General features: G+C 42.4%; 1 protein-coding gene and 1 long non-coding RNA gene across 2 annotated transcripts; one reads left to right on the forward strand and one right to left on the reverse strand.

Moving 5' to 3' along the window:
* The first annotated feature begins 1262 nt into the window (after nt 1-1262).
* LOC118558127 lies at nt 1263-14244 on the forward strand. Its single transcript, XR_004928162.1, has 2 exons — nt 1263-1301; nt 13107-14244. It is a non-coding gene; the product is annotated as an uncharacterized LOC118558127 (long non-coding RNA).
* On the reverse strand, nt 4179-5537 carry LOC118558126 (zinc finger BED domain-containing protein 1-like). The gene is made up of 2 exons (XM_036128597.1): nt 5059-5537; nt 4179-4891 (listed from the first exon to the last, which is right to left on the reverse strand). Exons 1-2 carry the CDS (start codon nt 5437-5439, stop codon nt 4352-4354), a joined length of 921 nt encoding a protein of 306 aa, XP_035984490.1. The 5' UTR covers nt 5440-5537; the 3' UTR covers nt 4179-4351.
* Nucleotides 14245-19429: the final 5185 nt, after the last annotated feature.

Genomic DNA, 19429 nt, shown 5'->3' on the forward strand with positions numbered 1-19429 from the left:
CCCCCGGGGCAAGTATTTGGTGAAACAATATGCTAAAAGTAATCAGTTGGTTTTTTGCATTTTGGGAAACGCGACCAGGAAAAGGTAGACAGAGAGGTTAAATCATGGGAAAAATTGTTGGTAATTTGGCAGGGAATTAAACATTTGTTTGAAACAAAAAAAGAAACAGCACAATCTCCACCCCCATATAATTTAAACACTCCTTCTTCTGGACTGTATCCGGTCTTGGATGTAAGGGGCGGAGAATTAGTGGTAGAAACGCTACTGGGATACACCCCCAGGGGCGACACATTTTTAGACAACACTCAACACCCACATACGTCATTTAATGCTCCACCCATATCCCTCACCCCTTTGAAGTCATGTGGGGCTTTTCTCGCTCGAGCTGCTTGCGAGACCTCGTCTCAGTCTGTTAATAGGCCATCCTCCCTGCCTATTGCCCATCCCATTTTTCAGATGACGAAAGCAGGCCCTGATGAGCACGCGTTGAGGACTCAGGAACCTGGAGTAAGATCACCCTCTAGGGGCAGTCCTTCTGTATGTTCAGAGGACACACAACAAGCAACAGGTTTAAATCAAGTTGATCTTGATAAAACAGGGATTAGATCACCAGCAGCTTTGACTGATGTCAGATTTAATAACCAACAGTCAGCAGAACCAGAGATTAATGTTAAAATGTCGCTTAAAGGCATACTATGCAACATTTTTCAGTTAATTAATGTTTTCCATACCGTTTTGGATGATTAAATGAGTCATTTCAGGTCGAACAAAGGATTTCTGGGCCGCCCTGGTGGTCTGTGAGGGAAATACCGCACTTGCAATTGCAGGAGCCCTCGGCCCGCACCCACAGGCCTAGCAGTCTCGTGCAAGGCCGCGAGAGTCGGTCTTGCTTTACGGCGAGAACTCTATGCGTTTTTACCCTGCCATTCACTATATGCACGCGCGGAAGCAACAACAAAGAACCGCGTGTTAACGTCAAATAAACATGCGAGCATATCAAGTTTTTTTTTTTTGAAAGTTGGCGAGGCGGTAGTGTGAGTTTGGCGAGGCGGCCGCCTCACCAAGATAGCGCTGCGGGAAGCCTGATGTTCATACTTTCACTGTGTTAGTCATTGTTTGTACTGCCGTTTTTTTTTTCCTTTTGTTGTGTTCGCCTGTCTGCTAAGCTCAAAACAACCGCGCCTGGCTTGACGGAGAAACCAGAACAGCTGAGCATCTTTATGACAGTGCACTTTTACTTTCGCCCTCTGGGGGGAGCCTAGCTGGAAAATCAACCCCGGTTGCATAGTATACCTTTAAAGGTGTTTGGCATGAGGACAACTCCACTGAATTGTTAAACGTGCCACTGTTGGATTTCTCCTTTGAAGGAGAAACAAATGCTGAAGAATGTATGGTAGATAATAATGGGTTTTATCATTCTACTGAAAAAGCAGAATTTGCCAGAAGACAGAGGGCATCACGCACTCGTGGTGTGAGGAGAAATTTAAAGGACAGCTTTCACAGCATGCATCCAATGACAACACGTTCTCAAGGTCCCACTAGAGTGCAGATGCCTTTATTACAAAATAATATGGACACAGAAAACTATGCCCCTTACTCATTTGATGATGTGCAAGCCCTGGTGGACAAATTGCCTAGTATTGCAGCTGGTGGCAGATTGTGGCTTGCCAAACTCGATAATCTAACTAAAGGAACAAAACTGGCTTTGGGTGATTTTAGAGCCATTTTAGGACGTTGTTTTCCTGGTTCAACTGCAGATGACATTGAATATGAGGCTCAAACGTCCACCATTAGGGATGAAACTTACTTATTCTCTACAGTTATCACTCAATTGGGGAATGCAATAAGAGTCCATTTCCCATTACAGCACCCAAAGGACTACATCACTCAAGCTGAAGAGAGCTGGATCAAACACACAGGTGTAAATCCAAAAGGGGATAGATCTAACTTGGGTGAATTATTCAGGGAAGCAGTCTTTAAAGGAGTGCCTTCTTTGGTGTCACAGCTGATGAAACAGAATCCTGAGATGCCTGGTTGTGAATATGCTCGCTGGGAAAAACATATTGTACATCATTTGCATGTTGCTCAGGATGCGGAGAAAAGAAAAAACAAGAGAAAGAGGACATCCATGATCAATTAATCAGATTGCAATAATTAGACGCAAGACGTCAGTTGAATAGACGTAAACCAGAAAAAACTGAGCATGTTATGGTCTCAGCAGTTGCATCTCCTGGGGCTCCATCCCCGATGATGACACCTCAGTTTAATCCAATACAAGGGGGAGGTCTCCCCCCTCCTGGTTTTTATCCTCCATGTAACTACAGGTCTGCTGGTTCTGCACATGGATTAAGATGGCGATTTGGTGGACAGCGTGGACGGTCAGGTTGGGGCCGTGGTCTGAGAGGACGAGGTGGATATGGCGGACCTTTGAGAGCACCTGTCGACATTTGCTTCAACTGTGGACATGTTAGGCACTGGGCGAGGGATTGTCCTGCCCCACTGGCAGGTGATATTGTGCTACCGAACCCTAATATGGCCTTGCCTCCACAAGGTCAGTACCCGCAGCATGGGGAAAAATCTTTTGGACAATTTTGACACATCCCTGAGAATGACTCCAGCAGCATGAGTACCGCAGACCCAATGCTGCAAGCAAAATTTGGAGAGGACCACATGAACGTTTTAGTCGACACTGGGGCCACATATTCCACTATTATCAACCAGCCATCTGCCTCTGTGCTGTCAACTAAGACTGTGTCACTAATGGGTTTCTCAGGGAAGGAACAGCGTCTGCCGTTGACTTTACCAATTCCGGTGGGAAGTAGGAAACCAGAAACTGCATCATTCATTTGTATAGTCTCCTTCTACACCTGTCAATTTGTTGGGAAGAGACTTGTTGGTTAAACTGGGAGCCGCAGTGCTTTGTGGACCTCAAGGTTTTACTGTTACCTTTCAAGACGGTTCTTCCCAAGCATGTGGTCACACTTTTCAGAATGGACAATATCTGGTTCAACCCGTGGGGAAGGAGTTTGTTGACATCTACTGGGGACTCTTAACAGAACCTGCTGAAGCTGGTGTTCTCTCGGTGTTCCAGCTTTGGAAGCCTTGGATTCAAAGCCTAAGTTCCTACCTGACTCCACCTGATCCACCACACGTCACTCTGTTCTACGACAGGAATCACACAGACTGGTATCAGGAATCATTTGCTGCAGAACTTGAAGGTAACGCATGGACAGTCATATCTAAGAACATATATGTGGCCCCTGAGGGGTGGCAGCCGCAGTGATGTCAACTCCTGAACAACAGCAATGGTATATGATGTCAGATGAAGCATTTCCTGATATTTCTCTTTCTCTCTATTCTGAGCATCAAGCCAAGGTCTTAGGCGGAATGGTTAAACGTTCCATCAAGGCCACTGACTGGGCACCTACCAGTGTTGCAGTTTTGTTGTTTTCAAACTCTACCGATACTTATCAGATTTTCTGTGATGTAACTGACAAAGTTCTTTTGAAACATGAGCTTTTAACTCGACACCATGGCAGGGAACGTACCGACCATCATAGAGCAGCAGAGATGTTGGATGCTCTCCCATCACAACTCTGGGCAACCAATCCCACGGACATGGGATTGGTTGCCCACACCGCATGTGATATTTTTATTTTGAACCGGAATGAATGAGATGGTCTGTAGGTACATGAACGGGCCTAGGTCTTCTCAGCACTCCCTAGGATGACTACATACTAGGGATGCAAATTATCGATTAATTCATTAATCATTAGTTGATTATCTTATCGATCGACTTTCGATTAATTGATAAGCGGCGTTTTTCACCTGAGTTTCAGGGCTTCAATAGGGCCTTAATGTAATTGAGGTATTATATTACATTAGCCAACATTATGATACCATAATTATATTGTAATATATTATACATTCCTCAAGTGATTATGCATTAGGAGAAGAAAGCAGACACGTTTTTAAGGTAAAACAAAATCTTTAATTAAAAAAAAACCTGGCTCAGTTCTTGCATTTGAAACAGACATAAAAAGAGAATAGAAGAAATTAAATAGAGAGCCAAACAGAATATTATTGAGCCTATAGGTTAGAAAGAAACTGCATAGGCTATTAATTGGGTAATCCTCAACAATCCTAAAATGAAACATCCGCAACATATTTCTACCTCAATTTGTATAGGGTTACAGCAAAATAGAATGAAACGTTCACAGGGTCACTGAACACAACAACATAGCATAACATTACAGGGCCTCAAACCAGAACAATCAAATAAAGTGGTGATTCAATATTACCCTCTCCTAACTGAAATGTGGCACATCAAAACTTGACCTAGGCCTAGGTTCTATATATTTTTGTTCAAGAAAATAAGCATGTTAACGTGCTCTGGGGTAAGGCGTGTACGTAGCCTGTTTACAGTGAGCCCAGCTACTGAAAACACACGCTCAGAGGGGACTGATGTGCCTGGCGTACACAAATACCGCTTTGCTAGTGTTGCCAGCGTCGGAAACCTCCTTTCATTCACTTTCCACCAGCACGTGGGGCTCGACTCAAGTGGTGCAGGAGGGTCCTTTAAGTACATATCCACTTCACTCTCCACGTCACCTTTGCGGGCATCGGAATAGGTTTCACCCAGAAGTAAACTCATAGCGGATGTAGGCTTAGCCCCATGTCGCCGAGGCCCTGCTGTATGGACAGTGTTACCGTCGTCTCCAGCGGTGGCGGCACCTGCAGTGATGCTGTCGCGTTCGGCTGTAGCCATTTGAAGCAGCGTGGAATGAGCTGACTTCCTGGTAGCTGGAGGAAGAAATCCCAGGTGTTTGTGACGAGGGTCAAGCATTGTTGCGATCATAGGGGTGGATGTGTTGAGGTCATCAGACTGAATCTGTTGAAAATAGAAAGAATAGGCATAGGCCTACAATTACACATATAAAAACGATACAATTGAATGACAATTACGACCTATTTGCATCATTTTTTATTTTATTCATCATTATTATTAGTCTATTGCATAGACCCTATAGGTAGTTTTAATAATTAATGGATGCATACCTTCATGCGCTCGCCCAGCGAATCTCGCACTTTTTCCTTGAAGTCTGCGACTTTGGGGCTGTCCTCGTCTGAAGCGCTGAGGTGAGTGTTGATTAGACTGAACTTGATGGGGTACGTGTTTGAGATTGACACCTCCGACTCCGCAGACATCACCGTAGTTGCACACTTCAATGTTCCCAACACAGGTGCCATATCTTCCATTAGCTGCCAGTAGTCGTCTCTCAGCTCCAGCCTCCTCGCGTCTGCCAGTTTTGTCACGGATCGGTCTGATAGCACGGCTGACACAGCCCATCGCTGTTCAACCAGGCGCTCAAACATGTCGCAGACTGAATTCCACCTGGTTTTACAGGATTGAATGAGGCGATGCGGAGGAAGCGACATTTGGTGTTGCTTTTCTTCCAGGGCTTTGGTTGCGATTGTGCTGTGGTGGAAATGTTTGACCAACCTTCCCGCTGCCGCGATTGCTCTGTCGACCCCAGCAGAAGCAAAACCATCATTGACAGCGAGATTCAGGGTGTGCGCGAAACACGCTACTGATTTCCAGCTGACTCGTGTAGGATTGTTCGCTTGGACAATATTCCTAGCATTGTCGTGGACACATGCTGTAACGCGCCCGGAAAGTCCCCAAGTCTCCACTATATAATTCAGCTTCTCAGCCAAGTTGTCGGCGGTGTGTCTGTCAGACATGCTCGTCGTAATCAGGATTGCAGATTTTAACAGCCAGTTTTCGTCGGTGTAGTGGCAGGTAACTGTGATGTAACTTTCTGTTGTGAGAGCCGTCCAACAGTCTGTTGTTAATGCTACAGCTGTAACAGCGGCGAGCTTTGTTTTTACCTCACTTTTCTTTTTTTCGAACCGAGCTTCGAGGCGAGAAGTTATTGATGTTCTCGAAGGGATGTTGTAACCTGGCTCCATGAACCCAATGAGATCCTGAAATCCTGCACCGTCAACTGTGTTGATTGGCATCTAATCCCTCTCGATCATGCTGCAAATCTTCTCTGTAATGCCCTCCGCCCTTCTCTCATCACACGCTCGCCTTCCAATGGTAGCTGTGATTTTAGGTTGACCAGGTGAACTGGTGGTGCCATGCAAGACAGCAGCATGCACAGTGTTCAAATGATAACTGAGTGAGCTAGTGGAACTGTTGTATTTCAATACCGCATTACAAAGAGAACATTTGACTTCTTTGCCTGAATTAACAATATTGAAGTGGTCCCACACCGCACTTCTTTTCGCCCGCTTCATTTTGTTTTCAACCCTGGTCTCTCTCGCGACACGAGGCGTGTTCTTGTTCTCACGCTGTGTTCAAGTTACAGTAAAGCGCTAGCACCCTCTAGTGGTTAATCGTGATTAATAAATTTTGATCGAGCAACCTCTTGATCGACAATTAATCTAAAGTCGATTAACCGTTTGCATCCCTACTACATACTGTTCTTTGTTAATGTTTTGTAACAACATAAATTTTATTCTCAAACAGAGGGATAGAGAACAGTGACTTGGATGAGGGGTTCTTTTGCAGGACCCAGTGGGAGGTATATGACTGCGTTGTAAATTAGATAACAAATTATATAACGGTTGTTTAAAGAAAACCCGAAAGAGCTCTCCCATGGCTCTCTGAATGTTTGTTCAGTCGACTCCTAAGAAACAGGCCGGGACCATAAATTAGATTTAATGGGCGAAGTGTCAGACAAGCACGTATCTGCTGGAGAAAGACTCGGTAAGGGGGTCAGCTCAGCCCCCTCTAGGTTCTTTGAAACAGGCTTAAACAGATTTAGCAGTACAATAAGTGAATAAATAAAATAGAACAACTACATAAAATAGAAAAAACTGGATAAAATAGAAAAACAGAGGGTAACTTAATGCATATCTAAGCTAGTTCTATTACAGGCCCTTTTTAAGTAAGTAGTTTAAAATCATTACTGTGTCAGGATTTGTAACAACTTGATAGACAGATGTGGATGCAGGACTTTTTAATTTGAGGATAGTATCTCTTAAAGGTAAACAAATGACCTGATGGGGGTTTGCTTTTTCTCTCAGATTAAAAATAGGTACTTTTTCTGAACCACACAGAGTAGGACATCTGAGTATTGAGTAAAGGGTACAGAATTTAATAGAGTGGTGACATACTATTAGATCTGGTGTGCTAAAAGGTTTTGTGTGGAGTGGTGCGATGTGTGGTCACTTTAATCCAAAGAACATTCTGACATTCTTACAGGAAAATGTGCTTTAATTTCAAAACCGAATTAACTAATTTTTGATTTTACAGACATGGAGGTCCCCACCAGAGGCCTGTGAAAGGAAAAGCACAGATAAACTGTGATAAAGTGTCTCATTAAATATTACATTTCTGACATAGGTTTCCCGATAGGATGAAGATGGAACAATGGAAGGTGGTAAGGGGTAATGGGAATAAAAAAAAAAAAAAAACAATTGGCTAAAATCTGTGCACAGACTAAATTGAAAATGGGGTAAAAAGCTTTGATGTTTGTTTCTTGTGGGAGTGTTCAGTTAATTTCATTACAGGATACAATTCCATATGACTGAAAGGAGCTTTTCGGGGCCGATGTCAGCTACCGGATTTACAGGTCGCACACAACATTTGATATCTAAAGATTGTCATGTAAGTTTCAGGTTGTGTTGGAGACATAAAAACTTGGCGAGTCCAGGAATGTGAGGGTAGTCCACCGACCCCCCGACCTCGAATGAGTGCATGCTAAGGTCATCGACAGGCAGATGTGGTGGGCCAAAGGGTCGGGAGGCCCTTCAGATTCCAGGAGCCGTGAGTACCAGCCACCAGAGGGTTCCAGGAAAACATCACTGGAGCCAGTTGAAACGCCGAATTGCCACTCACGGATGAGGCTGCTGGATTTTTATTTTGTTTTCATTTTTTACTTTTAATAAAGATTAACATACAGATGGGTGAGGATCGGCAGTTGGAACAATGACTCTACAAACCATTATCTTTAAGGGCGAGAAGAAGACATCTCTGAGATGCAAGACATCATGACAACAGTTGAATGCATTGTGTAAAAAAATTTAATTTTGTAATCACTGTTTTTGTTAGAAAAATGTGAATGTAATCATTTTATTTCTATCAAGTTACAAGTATTTGGTTTGTTTTAAGAGTTTGCTTTCAGAAAGGTTCTGTTGTATTTAACCTTAGACAGGGAGAAGAAATGGTTCTCCCAGATCAGGCCGCAACAAAGCTTACTCCCATGTTTGTTTTCCACCCCCATGCTGTAAATTCCTGAAACCTCCTGACCCATTCCTTCTGACCCAACCCTCCTGACCCCCTCTTTGATGAGTGATAATAAAGACAAAAGGACAGAGATGACCCGGCGCAGACGTTCCCAAACCTTAAGGGAGTGTAGTTCTCCGTTTGGGTGTCTTCTGTCCTTTTCTATAGAAATGTTTAAAACTTGTGTTGTGTGCTTTTCATTCTAGGATAAAAGGGGTTATCTTTAATAACCCTATCAGCCTGGTGCCGTGACGCGGATCCCAACATATCAGCTCGCTGACGAAAGGAGCGGACACGCTGAAACCCACCGGTGGTCTGAGTCAAGGACCTGTCTAAAGTCCCGGGAGGTAACTTCCTCGCTGGGCCAGCGTCATAGGTTAACTCCTTTCGCCAATGAGGGATTGACGGGATCCGACCGGGAGAAAGGCACACCACAGCAAGTAAGTTTTAAAGCGATCGGTTAAAGTCCGTCGTTCAGGGTTTCGGGTGATTAAAAGTTCCCCGAACAGGTGTGCAATCGGTTTTAGTCCCTTGCAACTGGTGATTAAAAAAAAATCCCCGAGAAGTTAAATCGAGAGGTTTGAGTCCCTCGAAGCAATACGACCGGTTTTCAGTCCGTCGTAGAATTAAAGGTAGCTAAAAAACTCAGGTTAAAGTCCTGAACAGTACCTTAAAAGAAAAAAAAACAGGATTAAGCTCCTGGAAGGTAGATAAACACAACGCAAAAGTAATTAGGATGGGTTCAGCACAAAGCAGAAAGGGAAATCCCAGAGGGGATGAAAAGTTTGTGTATCCAAGTAAATTTAAAATGTTATTGCAATAAATATTATCATATATCCATCCATTTTCCGAACCGCGTTATCCCTCATGGGGTCGCGGGGGTTGCTGGTGCCTATCTCCAGCGTTCACTGGGCGAGAGGCGGGATACACCCTGGACAGGTCGCCAGTCTGTCGCAGGGCAACACAGAGACAAACAGGACAAACAACCATTCACGCACACACTCACACCTAAGGACAATTTGGAGAAGCCAATTAACCTAACAGTCATGTTTTTGGTCTGTGGGAGGAAGCCGGAGTACCCGGAGAGAACCCACACATGCACAGGGAGAACATGCAAACTCCCTGCAGAAAGACCCAGGGGTGTACTCGAACCCAGGACCTTCTGGGTCCTGGGTTCGAGGAACGGCGGCGACTGCAGCGCCGCTGCGTCCGGCTGACAACCTTCCCCCAACACCTGTTGATCTCCCACAAAATTAGGTTCTAAATAAAAAAGAACTCGCCAGAACAATACTAAAGTAACGCAAACTATGGTAGCAAGTAGCAACTGAAGAAGGCAGACCACCACCGTATAATCTCTTAAACCCTCCCAAGGATATTTCAGATCTGTATGCAGACCTAGATGGACTGAGCAGCTAAATCAGATCATTCGTTATCAACAGACCGGTCCAAAGGATTGTACCCTATGGTGCAGGTCGCAAATCCTAATGTAGGAACACAGCAGCCTTAAACAATCCTAGTTTTCTGTCCGTGGTCGTTATAAGAAGCTAGAAAGACTGTAGAAGGTGTAATTTCTCCGCAGGAAGATCCAGAATTATGGATCCAAGACATGGAGGGAATTTATAACTCATATGGTTTAAATGGACATGAGTTCGGACAATCCTTACAGTTGTCAGTGGGAAAACATTGGGAAAAAATAAGGGCGAATTATACAGGCAGAACCCCACAAGGCGGAATATTTGAACATGAAGCGTAAATGGGGAACAGCAGCAGACGCCGCGGGAGCAGTTTTCGCAGGAGGGCAGATAATTGGAATTTTGGGATCCATAAAACAATAAAAATACTTATATTTGTTAATGGAAGGTTTCCAGCCGCATATATCTGAGTGGATAAAAAAAAACAAAAAACACTTAGTTACACTGATAACGTCTAATGTAACCACAGTTATGGAATAGGTCTATGTGTGCGTCACGCCGAGAAACACGCTAAAAAGGGAGGTGGTGCGTCTGGAGGGGGGGGGGGGACACATTTTCTGGGCAGATCCTTCATGTGATCCAGAAGAAATATTTGCTTTCCAAGCTACCGGACCGCCTTGACAGCGTCGAGGAGGTTTCCGAGGAGGCAGGGGCGGTCCTAGCGACCGAGGGGGCTTTCAGCCCAAATCTGTAAAAACAGATGGGGGGTGCTGGAATTGTGGGTCACCCGACAATTTGGTCCAGGGAATGTCCCAATCAGATACAAGCACCTCATCTGCAGGGACAAGGAAGAGGCCGCAGGGGCAGTTCTTCATATAAAATGTGACTAGGGGCGAGAGTAAATTGTGATCCAGAGCCATTAAAAACAGTAGATGTGTATGGAGCATGGGAGCTTTTAAATGCATTAAAAGAAAAACCATACATAGTGCTTACAATTAATGGACAGCCAGTTACTCTTCTATGCGATTCATGAGCCTATAAAACATGTATAAAAGATAATCTAGGGGTAAAGGCATCTAAAATTTCAATTTTTGTCAAATCAGCAAATGGTCAAACATCCCAAGAATGGATGTTAAAAGTAATAGAAATAAAAGACCCTCAAACAGGAAGAAAGGTTGTATGCTCCTGTAGTAATGTCACCAACTTGCTCCATTAATCTGTTAGGACAGGATTTAATGGAAAAATTAGGTATTGCAGTTTTCCCAACGCAGGATGGAATGAAAGCTGTCCATGTGGAACATGTAATGTCGTTGCAATAAAATCCTCCTGTGTTTTATGCACTATGCTTACCGTCTCTGCTCCACATAAAAGAAAAAGTAAACTTATGCAAAATGCTAGAAGCACATTGTCAAACCAGAGGATGAAACTCGGTTAGCTGATCTACAAACCACTATGAATGTGTGCTTAACCTCAGATGAAAAGTTTGAAAAACAGGAAACTCCAATTGTGGCTATACAAAATATGTATACAGATGGGAGTTATTTTGCAGCAGTTACTGTTATGCTTTCTACACAGATGCAACAATTGTATGGCTTACCATGGGAAATTTTTTGTCATTGTTTAAGACCAGTAAAGAGCAGTGGAGAGACACAGGCCCGCGTTTAAAAGCTGCAGAAAGACCGTCTGATTTTTAGCTGTTTTAGCACATAAAACAGGCTGGCTTTATAGCCCTAGTACAGAACTATGAAAACAGCCTTACAAAGTTCTGTTCGATGCAGAACCTCTTGTTCAAGATTTGGCATGAGACAAAATAATCCAACATTCTTTGCTATCAGAATCCGAGGAAAATTATTTAAAAGGTGTTCCAAATGCTTTGTGGTTTACAGGACCAACTGATGTAGGATTATTGACAACAGTAGAACCAGTTAAAATAGTTCCTAAATTAAAGTTCAGGCCGTGGATAAAACAGTACGGGCTAAAATATGAAGAACAGGAGGGTACAATGGCAGTTATAAACATTTCATTGGATGCAGGAATAATTAGACCACGTCCAGATTCTCAGTTTTTACTTTCAAGGAAGGGAAAAATATACGTAGACACGTCTGCCACAGGGATTTGTAGACAGTTCTACAATTTTCATCCAGGCTATTTTAACATGCTTAAAGAGCTTTAATCTAAAGCATGGAAGTAAAGTATTAATGTACATAGGTGGCTTTCTAATTGCATTTAAAACAGCTGCTAAATCATTTTGGCTAAAATGGGAAACAAAGTTAGCAAAGATAAAATGCAGTGGGTGCAGAAACAAGTCCGTTACTTAGGCCATGTTATCTCAGAAGAAGGTAAAAAGATACAGGAAGTGAAGAATTGCTATAGTAAGTGAGCCTAAAAAACAAATGATGTCTTTTTTAGAATTGTGTAATTATTGAAGAGTTTGGATTTGACATTATGTAGAGAAAACTTAGCTTTCTTAAATCTTATTCATGACATGCCGATGGCCATGTCAGACACTATCCAGTGGACCTCAGAAGCAGAGCAGCAATTCACAGAGCTAAAAGTAAAACTTATCTCAGCAACTGTCTTAGCTCTAGTTTTACGACTTCTGTGTTGTTTAAAGCCCCGTGGTGATAAGCTCAAACCTTAAGCAGCAGCGCTACCCCCATGTATGTTAGCAGTTTGAGCAACTACCATGGCTGTAGGAAGTTCAGCTGAAGTGGTCTGGTTTCATTCAACCACTAGACCCCCATGTAGTAGATGTATTACAATTTGGTCTTTCTGATATTTACCTAGAGCAAAAAACAGAGCAAATCATTGTTCTAGAAGTGTTGTTAATTAGACAAACAGCGGCAACTGTAGAAAAACAAATGTGGGTAAAAAATGGAGCAACAATGAATCAGAAGGATTCTATAGTTTGTGACAAAGCAGTTCTCCCTAAAAGCTTATTCCAAGCAGCAGCTATTTTGAGCCATGGGCAATTGCCATGTCTCAAAAAGGGAGGGATAACTATAATACAGCAACATATGGATTTATTTCATAGGATTTAATTCATACAAAAAAAATATTTTTTGTAAAGCCTGTAAGATCTGTGTTAAAAATTACCCTCAGGTTAATTTTATATCAGAACAGTGAAGGTTTCCAGAACTAAAGGAACCTTTTGAAATGATGCATATGGATTTTATTGAACTCACAAAGTGGCCCTTACAAATACTGTCTGGTAATGATTGATGCATTTTCAAAATGGGTTGAAATAGTTCCAGCAAAGCAAACAGATGCACTGACAGTAGCTAAAAGATATATGCAAAGGTTTAGCATCCCACAGAAAATTTACAGTGAAAATGGTCCACATTTTCTGAATCAGGTGATTCAGCAAATTGGCAAGCAGGTTACTGATAACCTTAAAGAAACACACCGTGCCACAAAGTGCAGAACTTGTGAAAAGGACAAATGGGACATTTAAATCCAGACTTAAAAAGTGCATGGAAGAAACAAAGAGGCCATGGCCAGAATGTCTGGACCTAGTAAAACTGTACATGAGAATAACTCCAACGAGCAGTGGTTTGACTCCATTTGAAATAATATATGGCAGACCATATAAATTAACGCTGTTCACAAAACAGACACCACCTAAAGAGGAAGGAAAGACTATATGAGAGAAATGATGCAGTTTAAAAAAGTGTCCAATGCAAATTTACTGCCAGGAGAACTTTTGTCTCCACAGGATCCACAAGCAGTGAGACCAGGAGACTGGGTGTTCATCAAAATCATTAGAAGAAAGGACTGGGCGAGCCAAAGGTGGGAAGGACCATTCCAAGAGCTCCTGACCACGCCAACAGCTGTGAAGATCGCTGACAGACCTTCCTGGATTCACCTCAGCCACTGGAAGTTACATTAAATACCTAAAAGGTTGGAACAATGGGGACGTCCGACTACAAAGGGGTTTGGTTTTTTAGGGCCACTCGTCTCAACGTCGGTGAAGAAATCAAATAATCCCTGTTCTTTAGAGTTCTGGGTAAAATTAACATCTCTGCTAACCTAGAAAAATGGCTGCCATGAAGATTTGGCTGGGAAATCTCCCAGACCATCACCCAGAGAACTTGTGGCAGATGTATGTGACGATGTTGGCTGAAGAGAAGAACATGAGTATATGTTACGTATGCTCAGTGATGCCCAAATCCACCAGACAACCCACCCTGTATGCTAAGAGCATGCCGGCAGGAGACGGAACGTGTCTCCTGAGGACAGCCCTTGCACCTGTGTTTGTTTCTGACCACACTGTCATCATCTCAGCTCAAGCTGTGAATGAAAATCATCCTTCTAATAGGAGGAGAAGAGAACTCAGCTCCAGCTCAGTTTTCCAACCCCATGATCCCATGTGGGGTTCCAACATTCCCTCTGCACATAAGCACTGGCGTACAGGGAGTAAAATAGGACTTTCACTTTCCCGTGGTTTGGAGTTGGTAAATCTATGCTGATGATTAAGACACTGGACTATAGAATGAAGACTCTAGTGAACATGACGATGGACATCAACAAAGGACATCAACAAAGGACAAAACAAACAATTAAGTGAAATGTGTATAATGGTACTACAAAACAGAATGGTTTTGGACATGTACACTGCTAGCCAAGGTGGCGTATGTGTAATGATTGGAATTTCCTGCTGTACGTACATTTCTGACGCAAATGAAACTCATATTACTGAAGCTATGTCTGCTTTAAAGAATCTGCAACAAGCAATGTCCCAGCATGTTGTTCCTCTAAGTATGAACTTCTTCTCCTGGTTCTTTTCAGGATCATGGTGGCATCTCTTGCTGAAAATAATGACACCCATTATTATTGCTCTTATTATTTTTTGTGTTTTTACTGCTTGTGTAATCCCATGCCTAAAGTCTGTGATTGCTAAATGTAATGTTTCAATATCAAATGCTTTCACAAATCCCTCTTGAAGAAGTACACCCCGTAGTTTAACTTTTTCCTTGTTAAATGCTTAACAAAATGACAGTCTCATTGAAAATGCAGAATGCAAGAAAAGAATACTTGAAGTAGGTTAAGTTAAGCTTTTAATAAAATGATTAAACGAGGGGAAATGTTGGAGAGATGTGAATGTAATAATTTTATTTCTATCAAGTTACAGGTATTTAGTTTGTTTAAGAGTTTGCTTTCAGGAAGGTTCTGTTGTATTTAACCTTAGACAGGGAGAACAAATGGTTCTCCCAGATCAGGCCGCAACAAAGCTTGCTCCCATGTTTGTTTTCCACCCACATGCTGTAAATTCCTGAAACCTCCTGACCCAACCCTCCTGACCCCCTCTTTGATGTGTGATAATAAAGACAGAAGGACAGAGATGACCCGGCGTAGACGTTCCTAAACCTTAAGGGAGTGTAGTTCTCCGTTTGGGTGTCTTCTGTCCTTTTCTATAGAAATGTTTAAAACTTGTGTTGTGTGCTTTTCATTCTAGGATAAAAGGGGTTATCTTTAATAACCCTATCAGTTTTTGTCTTATAAATTACATATTCCTAAGATGTTAAATGCTAGTATTGTTAGAATCTTGGTTTTGCATTGCATGATAATTTGGTCTGTATTCTGTGGTTTCATCTGAGTGTAGTGCTTTCACAGGTTATATTGATTTCTAAAAAGACATTTTGCTAATCTAGGTTAGGACTCCTAGAGTCATATTTAGCTCATATAACAGTTTTGTGGTAGTTGCAAAGTTATCTTAGCCTTGCACCTCCTTGATAAAGGTGCATACTTTTCTTAATTCTAGTATGCTTGAGATTCAGATAGGTTTGGTAGCTTATTAGCTTATACTTGGGTTATTTTACATTTAAGGGGTAAATTTGAACTTAATTTGATTTCATAAGTCGCCAACAAAGGGGACAGTGGGTTACATTATTGCATCTTACCATTTACATTTTGTTCCCAGATATAACCTTAGTTTGGCCTAGTTATTAGTTTGATCTGTTGGATCAAAACAGAGGGAAATTGTTAAGAAAATATCTTAGTCAGGCAGAAGGTGTGTCTCCCCTCTGTTGCTGGGTAGAATAACATGGCGTTTTATTGCCCCCAGGGTGTGGTCAGAAGGAGAGGGGGTCAACCATCCTCCTTTATTCTATGTGTGTGCAGGTTTTGCTGTTAAAAAGATCGCTAGTGCTCAAATTCATCCCTTTCAACAATTGTCTTGATATCAGCTTAAGAGCTGATCATCACCAGACAATACTTAACAGACAGAGGGTTATTTAATAAGCATTAAATAACTTTAAACAATGTATAATTGCACAACACTGCCGAACCTTTTCCCAGTGGGCAGCAGGGAGAATGGTCCATGCTGTGGGTGTGAGGGGTCTCTGAATATGTTATGGGCTCGGGACATGCATGCGCTGGGATGAAATGTCCTTAATGGAGGGGAGAGGAGCCCCAATGATCCCTTCTGCAGTCCTCACCACTCTCCTCCACCACTTTCCTGTAGCCAGAGGCACTGCAGCCTCCACACCACACAGAGAGACAGCTAGTCACAATGCTCTCTATGATGCTTCTGTAGAAGGTTTTGAGAATGGGCGGGGACAGGTGGGCTCTCCTCATCCTCCTCAGGAAGTACAAGCGCAACTGTGCCCTCTTCACAAGTGACGTGGTGTTTACAGACCCGGTGAGGTTGTCTCTGATGTGCACCCTGAGGAACCACAGCTGAGCTGTTGATGAGCAGTGGAGCATGGCATGACCGGTTCTTCCTGAAGTCGACGATGATCTCCTTCGTCTTCTCCACGTTCAGGATCAGGCTGTTGTCTCTGCACCAGCCCACCAGCTGCTCCACCTCCTCTCTGTAGTCCTGGTCGTTGTCGTCTCTGATCAGGCCCACCACCGTTGTGTCGTCTGCAAACTTCACGATGTGATTGGTGGTGAACCTGGGGATGCAGTCGTGTGTTATCAGAGTGAACAGCAGGGGGCTCAGGACACAGCCCTGAGGGGAGCCCGTGCTGAGGGTGATGACATCAGAGGTGTTCTGCCTGACCCGAAGGGGTGTGTTAAAGCCCAGATATTTCAGTTTTTCCACCAGATGCTGTGGGATGAGGGTGTTGAACACTGAACTGAAGTCCAGGAGCATGTTCAAAGGGACGGGGCGTGGGTGGGTTTGAAACCCGTTAATAATTGCTTGCAGTTCTAGTTGTTTTTGTTACTTCCTCCACCTGCGATTCAGGTTGTTTTTTGTTCTTGGGCCTAAGATACACAAATATTTGAACTGACATAAGAACTGAAGGTCAACAACCAGGTACTAGTGAAGTGGTATCACTACATATACATGTACATTTTCCTTTTCCAAATCTTTTTGGTGTATTGGAAATTTTTGTTGTTGTTGTTTATTTGTCCACATCCATTTGGGTTGTGTAGATTATTTTTGTGGTGTATTTGAGTTATTTATTTTACTTAATAATATGCATGTAAAAAGAAAAGTAAATGAAACTGAACAGGATATTCAAATACATAAAGATGCATTTTTATTTCATATACCTGTGGTCCTGTGTGTTGTGTAGGTTTGAGGTCTTAATTAATCTCTTACATAGCCTGCTAATGCCAATCTCCTTTCCAAACCTAGTAGACCAGTGAGCGCAAATCTGAGTGATCCCGTACTGAAGGATCCTAGGGTTAAGATAATTGATACAAGCCTAGATTTGGATACTGTAGATGTCATACCCAGGGTCAGCAGTATAGATTTCTTTCATAAGAGGTAGGGACACATATCCAGGTTACATAAGGAAACCTAGTAGATTGCATCAAGTCTTGACAAACAGCATTCACTCCTCATGAAAGAGCATAGAGCCACAGGGGGCAGTCGTCTGCATTGTCGATGGCTTTGCAGCAATCCCTCATGCTGAGCATGCATGAAGCGACAGTGGAGAGGAAAACTCCCTTTAACAGGGAGAAAAACCTCCAGCAGAACAAGGCTCAGTGTGAACATTCATCTGCCTCGACTGACTGGGGGCTAGAGTTCCCAATTTTAGTGTATCATGATGGAGTAAAAAAGTTTAGCACAACAAGAGGCCCCTGTTTTCATTAGAGAAATCAAATCTGCTTACCTTAAGGAGGGAATACGTCTGGTGTAAATTTACACCATTTTACACAGAGTATTGTTCATTTGGCCCACAGATCAGAAAAAGGAACTCACGGTGAGATAGAGAGCAGCGTAGACACTGAGAGCAGCCTCCTTTGAGGGAAAAGTCTTTCGGGCCCGCAGGACATCATTTTGGTTCCCTGTGCAGGCCTCTTGGTGGCTGATGTAGCGCAAGGCTTGTTGGCAGCCAAGTGCTGTGTAGTTTGGCTTGCAAACCGTCAGGAAATATGGTGCCAGGTTCCCTGTAACTACCTGCCCTGCATTGACGAAGATGTCAACAGTAAAGAGGCCAAAGGCATACACTCCTGGGGAAAAAAAAAAAAGAGAGGTAACATATGAAATAAACACACATGACAACTATATTGCTAAAATCAGTGGTCTAACATTATATGCATATTTATAGATCTTGTTTTGAAAATAAATCACTATGCTAGGGCTAATATTGTGACTGTATGATTGCTTTAGCACATTTGACATTTTCTCTTATTTTTTCAGAACGTTCATGAGTAATTTTTTTACAAGACAAGTGTCAAGTCTATAAACATTCTGTATATAAAACTATAGGTTATAACTTATTTGTATGTTACTAACATTTAAGAATTCCTTATTACTCTTAATTACTAAATGTAAATATTAATTTATGTTGAAATTAAAAGTGGAGAGGTATATGAAAGAATTAGGGCTGTCAAAATAACGCGTAAATTTTGATTAGTTAATAAAAAAAAAACTAACGGATTAAAAAAAAACACAGATTAATCGGTGAGGCGTGCCTCCCCTGGGGGGGCGCCAAAGAGTCACAGGGGAGGCGTGAGAAGACAGAGAAGAAGACAGCGCTGCTGCTCAACTCTGTGAAAAAGTGTAGCGATATTCGTGCCTTCTGTTTGAGCGCGCAGGAACCAATCCAAGCGCGCAGTGAGACAACTCTCAACGCTCAGAACCGGTCTGGCACGGTCTGATAAACTCTTCTCAACCCGCTGTCCTCGCCGTGAGTTCCATCTCTGCTCACGCACTACTTTGCTCGCGCGTACCTGCTCATTCCACGCTCAACACCAGCTGTGCGCTCGCTCGGCAGTTAAAGCCAATCACAGACAGTTTTTTTTCATCCAATCAGAGTACAGCTTGCAAATACTGCATTCAGATGAATTAAATCAAAATGCTGCAGCCTTTGGCAGAAATTACTAAACATCATCATAGGGATTGAAGAAAAACAAATAAAAAGTGTCACATTTTAGCCTAAAATATTTAGGCTAAAGTATTTAGACTAAAATATTAGCGTTAGTAAGTGAGGTGTGAAAAAGAGACAAAATGTTTTTGTCTCTTTTCTTTCCAGCTTCTGGGAGGTGATGGAAAAGTTTATTCTGATCATAATCATCATGAATGTCATCATTATTTAAAGAGCACTTTTACACGAGGTAAAACAAAGTCCCAAACATCAGAAATACATCAGATAAGAGATAACAACTAATAAAATAGCAATAGGTCTCAATTGTGTATAATTAGCCTAAAAAGTAGATTGGAATATGGAATATGTTGACGTCTGTTAAATTCAGGTTATCTTTTTTTTATTATTATTTCAGTTAATGTCTCCTGTTGACGTGAGTTCAGTTTGACATTTGTTAG

This window comes from Fundulus heteroclitus, unplaced genomic scaffold (assembly GCF_011125445.2).
Source record: "Fundulus heteroclitus isolate FHET01 unplaced genomic scaffold, MU-UCD_Fhet_4.1 scaffold_101, whole genome shotgun sequence".
Taxonomy (NCBI): Eukaryota; Metazoa; Chordata; class Actinopteri; order Cyprinodontiformes; family Fundulidae; genus Fundulus; species Fundulus heteroclitus.

What these genes read in the sequence shown, in the direction of transcription:
- LOC118558126 (XM_036128597.1), bottom strand. Translation starts at nt 5,439, where the DNA reads ATGTCGCTTCCTCCGCATCGCCTCATTCAATCCTGTAAAACCAGGTGG. An exon ending in CGCTGGGCGAGCGCATGAAG is followed by an intron (nt 4,892 to 5,058) that starts GTATGCATCCAT and finishes TATTTTCAACAG; the next exon opens with ATTCAGTCTGATGACCTCAA.